This window comes from Temnothorax nylanderi, unplaced genomic scaffold, assembly GCF_030848795.1.
Source record: "Temnothorax nylanderi isolate EJ_2023f unplaced genomic scaffold, tnyl_v1.0 TNYL_tig0013_pilon, whole genome shotgun sequence".
Classification (NCBI taxonomy): Eukaryota; Metazoa; Arthropoda; class Insecta; order Hymenoptera; family Formicidae; genus Temnothorax; species Temnothorax nylanderi.
Genome location: NW_027249075.1, coordinates 2,080,356 through 2,094,983, shown reverse-complemented (window position 1 = coordinate 2,094,983; position 14,628 = coordinate 2,080,356). Strand labels below are relative to the sequence as shown.

The following is a 14,628-nucleotide window of genomic DNA, read 5'->3' as shown; positions in this document are numbered from 1 at the left end:
AGCGTCGCTTGGTTCGAAGCTCGGCGGGACAACATGTACAATTTGGGATCGTAACTCCGAGAAATTGAACACGATATGATTGCGAATATAAATAATTTTATTTTTAGAATGGGACTGCAAGTTTAATCCCATTTGCTAAAATTATAGTCCGTCATTCTCTTCGATGTGACGGGCTGCAAAAACGGTAGTAAACAAAGATAATCAACCGCTGGCGATAGACATCACGTCGAAGTAAGGTCTTTGCTGCCGTTCGAAATAATCATGTGCTCGAAATATTCCTAGTTCAACCTCATTTATTAAAATTGTAGTCCTTTATTCTTTCCGACGTGACGGGCTTCGAAGACGGTGATAAACAAAGACAACCGACCGCTGGCGATAGACACATCATCGGAGTAAGATCCTTGGTGCCGCTCGAAACAATCATATGCTCGAAATATTCTTAGTTCAACCCCATTTACTAAAATTGCACTCCGTCATTCTTTCCGCTGTGACGGGCTGCAAAGACGGTGGTAAATAAAGACAACCGACCGCTGGCGATGGACACCACATCGAAGTAAGGTCCTTGCTGCCGCTCGAAACAATGCTGTGCTCGAAATATTCCTTGATAACATCTTCTGAATCTGGCCAACCGTCCCTAGGTTGTGCTGCCGAGACTTTGGAGTTTTTCATTGCAGCTGGAAATAGAATTTTGTGTACTAATTTTATCTACTGAGAGTTAACGCGACAATGATAGGACGGCCGATAGAATAATTACCGAGCTGTTGAAGTTCCCATATCATTAGTGGGGTGTAATGCGAAAATCGGCAGCCCAAACCAAAAGCGCAGTCTCCAACGGTCATGTAGCGTTTACACGGAGTTTTGTTGTATATCTCCTTCAATATCGTCTCTGGGTCTAAAGATGTTAATAATAAATTAGCGTGTAGTCTGATTACGATTGATTGTATGCAAGTATGAGAGAGGTTATGTATAACAACATTAACTGAAGAATTAAATAAGAAAACGTTATTTAATGCTTACCTTTATATGTTTTATAATGACTCTCTCGATTTGCTACATGCTGCAAACTGGATAGATGTTTTTTACGAGCTTCGACTTCATCCTTGAAAAATCTGTCGCAATAATCGCAATAGTATGTCTTGCCCATGATCTTGACGTGTATGATTAGCTTGTAGAAGGAATATAAGTTTTATCAATAGCTATGTTGTATTGACAATTGAATAAATGTACTCAGCAATGTCAGCAACACAGTAACTAGAAACACGTGATCGTGTTTAGACACTCAAGTCACTCAAGAAAAATACTACTATGAAACGACATCTAGCAATGAGGATGTTAACTATACTAACCAGAACGCGCATACTTTCAAATACGCATCAGATAAAAAAGAAAAACGCAAATTCTTTTATTCAAAATTCAACATTAAAAATTTGGATTTAATTATTTAATATTACGTGCAACTTTTATTTTAAAACAAATTTATATTAACCATTTTTACTTTTGAAAAATAAATAAGGATGTGTTATTCATTAGTTTCAATAAAAAAATATTTATATATCTATATCTAAAACTCCGAACTGACTCTAAGTCGACTCTAAGCAATTTTTAAAAATTCGCGTTTACACTTGATGTACAATTGAATTATATATTAATATTGAATCTATAAGCCGTTAGCAATATTTTTGTGTAAAAAGAAAGGTAAATTATTATTGCATAAATCATTATTGAATATTGTAATAGGATCTTTGGTAAATCGCTATATTCTTCATCACATCATCGTGTTCGCCCAATTATAAGCCCATTACAACCCTAATTGATTGAGTTTGCGGACGATGTCCTAATATTTAGATTTTAGTCCGTACATTAAGTAGGTATGTATTTTAAACAAATGGATTACATGTAATGTACCGCCCGTTTTAACGCGGTACGATCGTTTTATTATATTCTTACAATATATTTTTTACCACAACTTGTTCTTGTGCACCGCTAAACTATTCATACGTGGTAAAGTAACGTATCGACAAGAATGTCTATTATTCGTCGCAACGTTCCTTTCTATACATTAATTCGATACAATAAATATTCTTCATTCACAATGTTCACACTCCGACATAAACAAGACGACGTTACTCGATGATAGACCATTTTCGGCGATACCGAAGCTTCGCTTCAATTTTCTACAAGCGACAATCGTAGATAACCTATGAGTAATACGTAATCGTGTGAGCCAAGATAATATTTGTTTATAAATTCGAAACTTGGTAAATAAAAATCGTGGATATAACTGCGAGAATGGAAAGCGGAAATATCCACGGGAATATTTTTTTACGGGAAATTGAGAACTCGCTATTGCGAATTCGAGATTTGATCTTAGAAGCTAAAAGTTAATGATATCGGATATAGGGTATAGGAATCGGGAATTGAAATAAAATATATTGGATATCGGGAATTCAGACATGCTGTTCGACTATATCTGTTTCATATATATCTGCTTGCTACTGAACAATAGCTGCACGTACCATTGCAATCAATATCAATCGCGCAGGAATATCGCGTAGAATAGTGCATATTATATATTCGAGAAAATTTCAATATTACCGCGATACGTTTACTTGTATATCATTTACTTGTATGTAATGACTAAGTTGCGGAATTTCGTTACAATAAATACGTGTAATTATTGCTCATAGTCAGCGTTAAACGTGTAGTATAGGAATGTCGCGTAATATTATATTTAATACGCAATTCGTCAGCATCTTCAGCAAAATTGGTATAAACATCGGTATAAATTACAAATATAGAAGGTAGAAATAATATTCGCTTTGTAGAAAAACACGTGGACGAACGTGAAAATAATAAATTCGCAGTACCCTGCTTTGTGGACGAGTAAAGTTAGCACTGAAGAATAAACAATTATTTGAGTAGTTTAGTTGCTGCTTCGCTGCTTCGTATTATGCACCTTGAATCGCTTACCGATCGATCGTTGCTATAATCACGTATGACAAGTGATTGATAGCATACATAAGTGAGTCTTTTTAGGCCTGCTAAAAAAAAAATTCCCATTTCAACGGTACATCGATACGTTAATTCATGAAAAATGGACTAGATCGCAACAAAGTTGGAGGTAGCTGTCGATATTCGGGAAAGATTTGCTATATATTACATTAAAGAAGAAAATATAGAGCAGAATTAGCTTTGGTAAGAAGGTTTTGAGCAAGTAAGCTCCAAATTATTACTAAAAAGACCGAACTCGTTATTTCGACGAGACTCTTTAGCCTTTTTTTTTTTACTATAAGTTCTATATATGACGCACGCTTTTAATCGATGCAGTAGAACCTCGATTAATGGCTACTTTATAATTACTTTATTATTGACAATAGGCCGACAATAGTGCAGCTACATTATTTTAGATGCCCCCGCCATAATAACACGTGAAAAGCATCTGAAAGAATCATTTACGCAAAATGAATAACACCGGAAAAATTTTAATAAAAAGTTTTACAGATTAATATGTTTATAATATATCCACAAATTTTATTTTAAAGCTGAAATGAGCCATATTCCGCGTTAAATAGAAGTTCTACTGCATTAATAACGTAAAATACAATAATGATAAAATACAATATCTTTTGTGTCCAAAGTTTGTAAAATTATTTGAAAGTTTGGAACTTCCTCTTTCTTAATTATCTTTTTATGTATAATTAGTAATATGGGAAAGACGTTTTTAAATTTATAGTCCCTCTAAATATGATAAATTGAATAATATGACGATCGGGACTAACCAGTTTATTTTGCATTTAGATCGATATATTTTTTTCCAAACTCTCAAAGGAGAAGCAATCGTACACATTTTTACACTTTCCACATTTAAAATAAAACAGATATACATTTAACTTTTGAGAAACAGAGGGAAAGAGAGAAAGAGAAAGGTAAAAAAAATGTAGGAAAATGTAAAAAGTGCAGTCGAGAAATATACTTTTTAGTTATCACATTCCGTTTTCAACAATAAATTAGAAACAATAAGATTAAATCATGCTTTCAACATTTGTGTGTCGTAATAAAAGATATTCGAAAAACAGACTTTCATCGTTAATTTTAGAATTGGAAACGCTACAACCATACCGTTTATTTTACATAGATACAGGAACTTATAAAAGTTAACATGCATATTATTGATATTGGTACATCTTAATATATGCTCCGTTTATCATGCGCAGGATGTTAAAGTTATACTCTATCGCGTTCGTCGCGTTCCACTTAACATACCTACCAGATACGAGGATTTTGCATGTTTGTCATTCTGTTGTTGTAGATCACAATTTATGTTGAATATTAAGTCGGGTAATTATATAGGAAACTGTCCGTTCTTTCTCCACCATATCACATTTAATCTTTCTTTAGCGTTTTGCATAGGAAGTATTATATAACCATATTGAGAAAAGTTCTTTGAAAAGTCTTGAAAAATCTGCCTGTAATATATCTCTCTGCTCATGTATGGCAGTAATAACTCATAAAAAATGTAAGTATAAGTCGATAGTATGAGGATAGTTCCAGAATGTAGTTATGTAGCGAATTGTGTGAAATGCACTCTAAATCGATTATAGGAAACGGCTCAAGGAACAATCTTTTTTTTATTTGCCATTGTAGTCCTTCTTTACACAGTGCAACTTTGTTCCGGAAAACTTTTTTTATATATCGATAAATAATAAAAATATTTAAATGTTCCCATTTGTATGCCTCAGCCTGTAAATATCTCGTTTGAAGGATAGTCATTTTAGCCAAAGTAGAAAGCGCTTAAATCTCACTGGTCCCGGGCGAAGGCTGGATTAATTGTTTTAATGTAAAATAAACGGTATCGTTGTTTACAACTAGCGGCCCGAAGTGAACTAATAAAACTCGTTCGCCTGTCCGTTGTTCGGCTTGTCTGGAATGCCTCGTATATTTACGCGCATAATTTACTAGTTTATGGACACTACATTATAAGGTACAAGAAATAGGGGATGGCGTTCGAAACCTGTTTAAGAATGGCACTGACTGTAATAAGTAATATTCTATCTCCCGGCATCCCTGCGTTTGAGTAAGCGTCTTATTTTTTAATGTCGTCGGCAGTAAGGATGTTGACCTCCTGACGGACCTTGTGACCGCGGAAACTCGCTTGAATCTTGGTCGCTGCCTTGTGCAAGTCCGGATCGGCCAAGTCGATCCCCTCTAATTCTTGGGCAGCGTCGTCCATCTGCAACAGAATTTGACAACAGAAACGTAAAACGTAGAGTGCTATAGCCGTTTGTTAATTTAAGGCGCCCTAAATCTTTTTATCCTCGAATATAGCTTTCCGAAACGGGAACTTATTCGATCGCGAACGGAATGTGTTTCTCTCGCGTTTATCGAAGTTAGCCTTCTTATCTTAAATGAGACTGAGACTGCACGGAATCCCGCTGTGCGTCAACTAGCCCGTACTTAATTAATCGATACGACACGAAAGTAACTTAAACATTGTAGGCCATACCGGTCTACTGGTCTCGAGACGAGCTTTAGTAGCGCTTCGGTACCCAGATGATCATCTTTAGCTTGGAAGGCAGCTGTCGATTATTCGCCGGGCATTCGTGGATCAACGTAATGTCAAAGGGTCTAACAATAGCTTTCTCTCACGGACCTCGGTACAGAAATGATCGATCACGGCGACCTTGTGCATCAAAACCTGTCATTACCGCTTCATCGATCGAATCAATATTGGCGTATCAGATTGAGGAAAAAAATTACTTTGATTACAACAGCTCTCTTAGCTATTTATTCTTGTTTTAATATAACGCGCAACGAATACTACGTGACCATATAGCGGTTATTTCCCAGAAATATAATTTACGAAAAATGTGACACATTGTCATGAATTTGCTGAAACATTAATTCGCATAATTTCTTAATACTTTTATTAGAAGGTATGAAATTAATTCACTATTTATCAATAAAACTGCCTATTAATAAAAAATCTTTTCTTATAACTTTTCTTATAACTCTAGGGAGCTCTGATCCAGTAGGTGGGGTTACTACTTTACACACAAAGACATCTTATTCTTTATCATAATTAGTTGGCCTTATCGGTCTTTGATCATTTCTTACATCAACAAGTAGATAATTCATAATAAAACTTTCACTGAGAAATTAATTCTTATTAAGCGAGATTAATTGATCTAAACTGTACAAGATTTTAAAAACCGAATATCAAGAATATATTATTTTCTATATATACACAATTATCATATACGTAATATATATATACAGTTTAAACAAATTTTAATAAATCAAACTTTGCATTAAATGACTCAATCGAAAATTAGAACATTATTATACGTATATCAATAATAGAAAATGGCCAATAATTGAATAAACCCTTTTCCTGGCAATCAGATATACCCTGGGTTCCGTAAAGCGCATATGCGCGCATTCATCTATAGCATACGTAACATTTACTATAGAAAATGCGCGCATATTCGCTTTACGGAACCCAGGGATTATATCAGGTCAGGTGAAGTTCTGCGAAGAGTCAATAGAACTCGCGTTTAAAATTTTTACGAAAGGTCGAAGAGCAGCTTCTAACCCTCTTTGATCAATAGATAGTAAGCCTTCACGTATATAGGTATCTAACGAGATTGACAGTTAACTCACCTTTTCTTCTATCTTGGCAGTCGCACTCTCAACCATGTTCATCGCCGACTTGGCGGCAGCGGTAGCTTCCTTTCTCGACATGTGGCCCCGGAAAGTCGCTTGTATCTTTTTCGCCGCGTCACAGAGCTCTATGGAATAGAAGCTGTTTAAATAACGATATCCTTCCTCGAGCTCCGAATTTATATCAGGGCATATATAGTCGCTCACCCTGATCGTCGGTAGGAAATTCCTCCTGCAGCTGTTCCTGCGTAGGTTCGGAGGGTTCTTCGTCAGTTTTTGTCTCCTTCGACGCTGTTTCCGACACTCTCAGACTTTTTCTAGCGTGATGCCCACGGAAAGCTGCTTGTATTTTCGTGGCTGCTGCCTCTTTCTCTTTATCTCCCTCTGCGTTTTCGTTCCCCTCGTTCGAGGATTCTGCGCTGTTTTCAGCCGCCTTTGAGATATCTTCGAACAGAAGTAATAAAGAATAATTTCGCTTTCGGCTTAATTTTATGCAAAACATGAATTAGAGATGCTGCACCTAATACAGAATACAGCTAGAAGTTTCTTGAACGATAACAATGAGTATAATGATAATATAAAGAATCGGGCATAAATAATGATATACAAGCGACACATAAATTATGTGATACAATATATCAGCCGGTAATTGCTCCCTGATTTTCCCTTAAGGAAAAAGCGGCTATAAATTGCCCGAAAATCCGTAGAAGATTGGAGAAAGGGCGCGGCTTCTGATACATCCCGTATATTAGAAATGGCCGCCGTGTTAGCCACAGTTCACCTACATTTATTCCGAACATTTCACCTTCCACAGACACGTTCCAGAGCGACAAGTATCGATTAGCGTTTCTATTTTCGCGCTCGAGATTATACAATGCCTAATATACATCTTTAATATTTCACGCTCTGATGTGAAATGATGCGACAAATATTAATCGGCTCTTCCATCTATTTGCTAATGAAGTTAAAAATCTTCGTGTCTCTCCAATGATTCATCGACATGTATCGACAGAGATAAAGTTCTGTCATATCTTTAAGCGGTCATTTCACGCGGTGCGAAAATTTTTCGTTTAAAAAATCGTAAAAAATAATTTTTCTCTCCGACGAAGTAACAATTGTAATAAAAGTTAATCCTCGCACCAAATCTCGCACTTTACACCACAGTCTTTTTGGTTCCATTATATCTCAATTTAACTCAATTACAGGTATATCCCTGCAATATTTTAGAAATAGGATAATGCGTCATGATTGATGCGTTTTAAGTCGATTTTTCTCCAATTATATGTTATATATTGAAGTTCCATCGAGCTCGAATGAATAAAACAATTAAATGTAAGATATGAGGATTAAGCGTGACAGCATTGGAAACTGATTTTTCTTTTAGAAAATAGAACACACCAGCTATTGAGCGCTTTTGCGCGACACTGTTTCCCTAGGTTACTACTTGATAGAGCTAGACAGAGCAAGTGGGAATTCAAGAAATATAGCGAGACACTTTCGTGACGAGCAATGAATTCTTCCCTAGTTGCGCTTCTCGTTGTTTTGTCACATTGTGCAAAGCTGGCGGATCGATCGTACAGGTTCGCGGTAATTTTATCGACGTTTATGTTTATACGTGCTGTAAGGCTTTCTCAGAGAAAGTAAAAAGGAGAAAGGATAACATCGCACATGTTTTATGCACGTGGATAAAAAGCGCGCATTGAATTTTAGTTAAAAACTAAAAATGCTTATCTGAGGGTTAGCCGTTATTTGTATCGCGATCTCATCTTCGAACATTCCCTTTGCGCCTGTCCCGATATTTTTACAATATGTTGACAATGTTTCTTAAATGCTTGGATTTGCTTTTATTTCTTCTCTGATATCACGCAAGGATGTTCCGCCATCGATCCACCCAGACCTTGTTACCAGAACCCTCGAGGAAATCAAACTTGCCAGAGAAACATCGTTATCGTGATTATGAAACCCCTTTTAACTCTGAATAGATCAATTTAATTTTATATATCGATTGAAACTATAAAGATAAATTTGGCGACATCGTAAACTGTTTTATCTTTAGACAATTGCGACAATTTTCTGTCGAGAAAAATCATAAAAGTAATTCCTGAATGATAAGCTTTTTAATGATTTATAAATTAATATTTTGCAATTAAATATCACTTATAAAAAAAAACGGAATGCTTTAACATTGACCTGCTAATATTAATTAAAATGTCAATTAATTTCAAAATATTTTATATTTCACTGAATGAAGAAGAGATTAATTTAGAAATTGTGCAATGTTTAATAAGTGTTGTGTTCTAAAAGCGCGATAAAAATCCAAGTGTATTTGGCAAGAAGATTTAGAAATCTTGAGACAGAGATTGCTCCTTATCGCGGATATCCGAGAGAATTTATTTCGCGCATCTGTTAATCGGTTTACAACCTGCGAAATAACAGTCGGTCAGCCGAACAGCTGATCTCAAATAGGTTTCGGGTTTTTGAGGGTGCGACTATTTCCGTCGGTTATCATAAAGATTCCTATTTTACTTGACCCGGCCCGGTCACGGGGCGTTCGATACGACGTCCTCAGATGTGCAAGCACGAAGTGCAAGAGGCTCCGCGCGTCGCACCTGACAAACACGTACGTTTCGAGCCAATGATCCGTTTCGGGCTTTTACCTCGCGCCTCGCGCTTGTAAAAGCGATATTAACGGCGTGTGGCGATTGCGATTCGCGTGTCGCGTGTCTCGAGACGATATCACTTGAGGCCCCCGCCCCGGTCATCGCCGCCCGCCACCCGCCTCTTTTAACCCGGTTTTCCCTCCGACGGGTTAAAGCATGCACGCGAGGATCGTTGCATTGCGAGGAGGCGGCGTCGGGTCGCACTCGCGCCGCGACTCACCTGCGTCGCCCGCTCGCTCGCTCGGCCTCTCTCACCTGCACATCCACGCGCGGCTCGGTCTGATGTGCAACTGACTGTTCCCGGGCGCCCGACGACCCCGTTTACAATAGCGGCCGATCACGGCCCTGCCGCGCCGCTCGTTCGCAGTCGCAGTCCACGGATTCTCGCCCCGCGACCGAGTGCACGCCGCGAAACAGGGCCGTCGCGGATGTCGTTCAACCCTCTGTATATCGGACTTTTTATATTTGCGGTTTTTTTCGCTCGCTCGCTCCGTTAATAACCTGGCCGAGCACATCGATTCGCGACCGAATGTCTTCGAGCTCCATTAACTCGCGAATGTATAAGAGGAATGTCGAAAATATCACACAGTTTCGCCCCACTTTGGACTCTCCCGGCCTAAAAAAGATATTGATCTTTTTTCTTTTTTTCTTCTCGAGGTATTGGGGATGGTCCAAAACGGGCCGAAACGTTTTGTGCTTTTGATAATATGTATTTTGAATTGTAATTAATTACGCATTTGCAACTGCGGTGAAATTCTCTTTGTCTTGTGGCTTTTCTCTTACTATAATGCCTTATTGCCTTCCCTCCTTCCTTTCGGTCTATTAAGTCGTGAATATTTGAGCAATTGCACCATTACGCACTCACTGCAGAACCTTGAGAAAATCGTATGATAATATGTTCTGCAAATACGATCCATTATTTTAAAAAATATTATTCTCTCTAAAAATAGAGTATAAAGCATGCCTTGCGAACGGCTTAATCGCAATAGTGAGAATACTGTCACACGGCATCCAAATCGTTAAGAAGCCAACAATGTTGGCAAAGAGGATTAAGGGAAAATCCGATATAAACAGTTTACAGACTCTATTAAAATTGCGCCGATAAACGATAAATTGCGTTGCATTATGTGTAAGCTACTTATGTTAATTGCTATAATAACTTAATTCTATCGACAAATCCACGTGCGCTAATCGCGAATACCGAAAGTACTATATACAGTATATACAATCAAAATGGCAACGTTTCATTTATATTCAACTTTTGTTAACAAGACGAATGCAATCGCAGCACAGTTTACGTCATCAATTACCCTTCTTTCTGTTCTCTTTTACACTTTCGTTCACCGCGCGTGAAATATTCCTTTTAACAAGAAAACGATCGCCACTTTGAGCCTGGGAATGATAACGATCCGCAATTGTACACGGCAGAACTAGGTCAGACGTGTTATTTTTTTATGTATAGATTGTTATAATTAGATTAACCACAAGATTAGTTTAGTCACAAGAGAATACGCGTACGCATTCATAAACTGTTGGAATGTTATGTTACGTCTGATGAGCCAAAAAATTTTCCTGTCATTTCGGATACTTCAAATATTCATCATCGATGAGAACATAGCGTTCCACTCCAAGAAATTCCACTCACAAACATTTTTCTATGTTTTAACAAAAACTTTTAAGGTGCCTTTTCACGTTGACGCTTGATCGGCTTGACGCTCATCTTCAGTGAGCAAAAATCTTCAGAAATAATATTTTTTATTTATATATATATTCGTAAAATATTATTACTTAAAGATATTACTTGAAAATAATTAATATTTTACGTATTTCGAAGCCTATTTTTGATTGTACTGAGACGATCAACGACGATTCAGCGTCAACGCTGGATGTTGAATAAATTCAGCTTTATTTCTTGACGCTAGCGTCAAAGCGAAACCACATGACCCTAGAAATAATATTTTTTACTTATTTATATTATATAAGTAAATTTATATATATACATAAATAAAATATATTATATTTGAAGATTTTTGCTCGCTGAAAATGAGCGTCGAGCGTCAACGTGAAATGGCACCTTTAAACGTAGTCGTTTTAGATTTTTCCGCTCCGTTTGCATCTGAAAGGGCTCGAAACTCTATTTTCAAGATCGATTAACATGCTACACCAGCAGCTTCGCAAAAGACTTTTATATATCGATTCCATTCATCATCCCGCAGTAGCATTCCTGTTCGATCGGCATTCTTATGCGAGCCACACTGTTGGAATCTCTATGCAGTGTTGCGTCGGTATTGATGAAACTCACAATCAGTATCTCACATGCGGAAATTCATCGAAGCTCCGGAGTAATTGATTCTGCTCGAAGCAAGTTAGGTTGTACGGATTTTTATTACCAGTCAGTAAAGCAGGAATTCCCGAAACTCAATAATTAAACTTGCCGTATCAGCTTCTGATAAGTCGAGCTCTTTAAATATTAATCAATGTGCTCGTGCAATCATGCGATACAATACACGGAACTCACGTGCGAAGAGATTATTATTTTGTCAGACAAATTTCGATCTTCCGTCTGTTATACTTCCGAAAACTCAGTTATTGCTTCTTATTGTTATTCCATAAATACTATTTTGTGATTATTTCATTCATAATAAAAACGACAAGCTCTCGACGTATTCATACAAATGATGGAGCTCTTTTCCCGTTTATAATACTTGCGAAAACACAGTTATTGTGTCTATTACTATTCCATAAATACTATTTTATGATTATTTCATTCATTTTGTGATTATTTCATTAATAAAAACAACGAGTTCCCGACGTATTCGTACAAATAATGAGCTTTTTATTAATGTTTTTTCTGTTAAATCCATTACTCCACTTTTTCTTAACCAACGCCATCGTCCATCATATCTCGATTATAAAAGGAAACTTTCGTAGTTCTAGAAACAGTGAAGGGTTAAACCTTGACATACATCACGCGATCACTTTTATACGGTATTTCGATACACCCCCATCGGATTTCACGAACGCCCTATTTTACGCTCGCCAAAATACATTTGTTTTTCTGGCGCGTTATCGAGGATCGTACATTATCGAGAGATGAGAGGAAATTTTAACATTAAATTTCTAGAAATCTAATAAAGCAGAAAATACATAACGCGAGATTTGACATGAGCACACAAAAATATCCATTTTATTAATGTCAATCGTTTTCTTATTAAATGAGAGCGCTTTAAGTCCATATTTTATGTGTTCGATTCCGCTTTAGATAACAAGATAAACAAAATTTATTCTCACATTTATTCTCAAATAGTAAAAACTGTTTACATCACAAAAAATTTATTCCATATAATAATTAAACTAAAACAATTTATTGATATTAAAGAAAATAGTCTCTTCCGAGAATTTTCGTTTAATTTCAATCGACAGATCGTTTAATTAATCACTCGAATGAGTCTTCATTCGAGAAGTTAATCGAGATTGATTCTATCGACAACTATTCATCGAAAAATTAATCGAGATTGATTGCAGTCTCGCAAAATATGAATTTTTAATGACTCGAGTCTTCATCGAGAAGTTAATCGAGATTGATTCTGTCGAGAAGTCTTCCTTGAAAAGTTAATTGAGATTGGTTCGAGTCTCGCAAAGTATGAAGAATAAAATATTAAAAAATTTGTATATTCATCATTGTGCGCATCGAACGCATTTGTTACATGGAAAATAGTCGTTCGTTCGTTCTGCCGACCCTACTGATTGCGTTGATATTACTGAAGCGTGCGCGCAATCAGCTCGAAGGATCTAACGAAGTGAACAGAGGTACATTTATCATTGTGAAACAAAGCAGACTCTGTCATTGTCAAGATAAACAACGCCGGAGTTTTGTGGTAGTTGCAATTTATAGAGATTAAAATGGTGCAAGACACTCAAAAAACGATAAAAAGCATGGTACGATGTCATCGTCGTCAATACAAAATTCAATATCATGCAAACTCTAGTAAAGCGGAAATATGCAGAAAATTAGATCGTGTTTATCGCACAATTCGTTACAAATTTGCATGACGATGGCTCGCACGATTAACAAATCGAAAGGGATGATCGCTCACCCCCGTTCTTGACGGAATCGCCTTCTTTCGCCTCCTCCACCGCTGGCTGAACGCTCTCCTTGCTAGTATTGCACCCCATGTCTCTCCCTGTCTGTTCTTCTCTTAAATTTTCTTGTATCGAACTAAATCAGACTTCAAGAGGCACCCGTATTATTGCAGTTCCCTTGTTAACATCGCGTTACGAAATAAAAACAGTTGAGTCAAGTTATCACTTTTCTCAGTAGAAAAGTCTTGTAGCAAATATAGTAATTACGTTCTATTTTATTGGGATACTAAAGAGTATAAATTTTCTTCTTGTCCCTTTCACTTTTCTATTTTCTCCTTTTTTACTCACTCCTTTCTCCCTTCCACTCGCTTTCTATCCTTCACTGTCCGAGAATCCGTCGCGAATGTAAAACGTCGCGTTGTACTCTCTCTCTCTCTCTCTCTCTCTCTCTCTCTTTCTCTGTGCTTCAGATATTCTTTTTATCCTTGTGGTAATGAAAAATAGCTATCTTTCTAGTCGCGACTAAAATTTCTTTGAAGCTTTTAAAAATATATCTTGCACGTTTAACCGACTGTGAAAATTCGACGATTTTCATTCGAAATTACTTTCCTCCCCTCTCTCTCTTTTTTTCTATCTACATATGCGCGCATATGTGTAGGTGTTAGGTTCCTCCTGCGCCCACCCCTTGCTTCCCACCGTTATTCGGGGGTTACTGACACGTCGCGTGGCGCCGGCACCTGCGAGACAATCCTTCACACTTGAAAGTAATCCGAGACTCCCTCATGCGTCTCACTGTCACGCGACGCCCGGCGTCCCGCGGTCGTCTCCTTCGACGAAGGAAGGATTCCACCGACCGATCGTGGCTCTCACCGAAAGTCGAGCATTACCGCGAGCTGTACACGCAGAGAGAACGAGAAATTCCGTTCGACGTCGCGAACGATACTGGCGTCGCTCACTTACGACCCTGCCCTTGCTCGCGTGGCAACCAAGCCGGGTTGTATCAAGTCTATGTATATGACGCCGATATATATTCGCGCCACGCAGCACCCCCGTTTCTTCGCGCCGTGGAAGAGTCGCGGAGGCGACGGCGACGGCGGCGGCGGCGGCGGCGACGGGACGCGGAAGAGATCGCCACGTTTCCAGTCACGTTTTTAGCCGGCGCGATGCGGCGCGAAGCGACACGCTTTAGGCGACGAAAGCCTAAAGCGCAAGCCTCAGTGTTACC

The 14,628-nt window shown here is 37.8% G+C and overlaps 3 protein-coding genes across 3 annotated transcripts in view; 1 reads left to right on the top strand and 2 right to left on the bottom strand.

The window, feature by feature from the left end:
- Nucleotides 1-14,628, top strand: part of Vdup1 (arrestin family protein Vdup1) — a 41,211-nt gene that overhangs the window by 18,474 nt on the left and 8,109 nt on the right. The gene's annotated exons all lie outside the window — the stretch shown is intronic.
- Nucleotides 80-1,322, bottom strand: LOC139768063 (zinc finger matrin-type protein 5). Its single transcript, XM_071697901.1, has 3 exons — nt 1,018-1,322; nt 755-892; nt 80-674 (listed from the first exon to the last, which is right to left on the bottom strand). Exons 1-3 carry the CDS (start codon nt 1,142-1,144, stop codon nt 445-447), a joined length of 495 nt encoding a protein of 164 aa, XP_071554002.1. The 5' UTR covers nt 1,145-1,322; the 3' UTR covers nt 80-444.
- Nucleotides 1,857-14,151, bottom strand: Igl (IQ calmodulin-binding domain containing protein igloo). The gene is made up of 4 exons (XM_071697900.1): nt 13,418-14,151; nt 6,868-7,104; nt 6,661-6,788; nt 1,857-5,230 (listed from the first exon to the last, which is right to left on the bottom strand). The coding sequence occupies exons 1-4, from the start codon at nt 13,494-13,496 to the stop codon at nt 5,084-5,086; spliced, it is 591 nt and encodes a 196-aa protein (XP_071554001.1). The 5' UTR covers nt 13,497-14,151; the 3' UTR covers nt 1,857-5,083.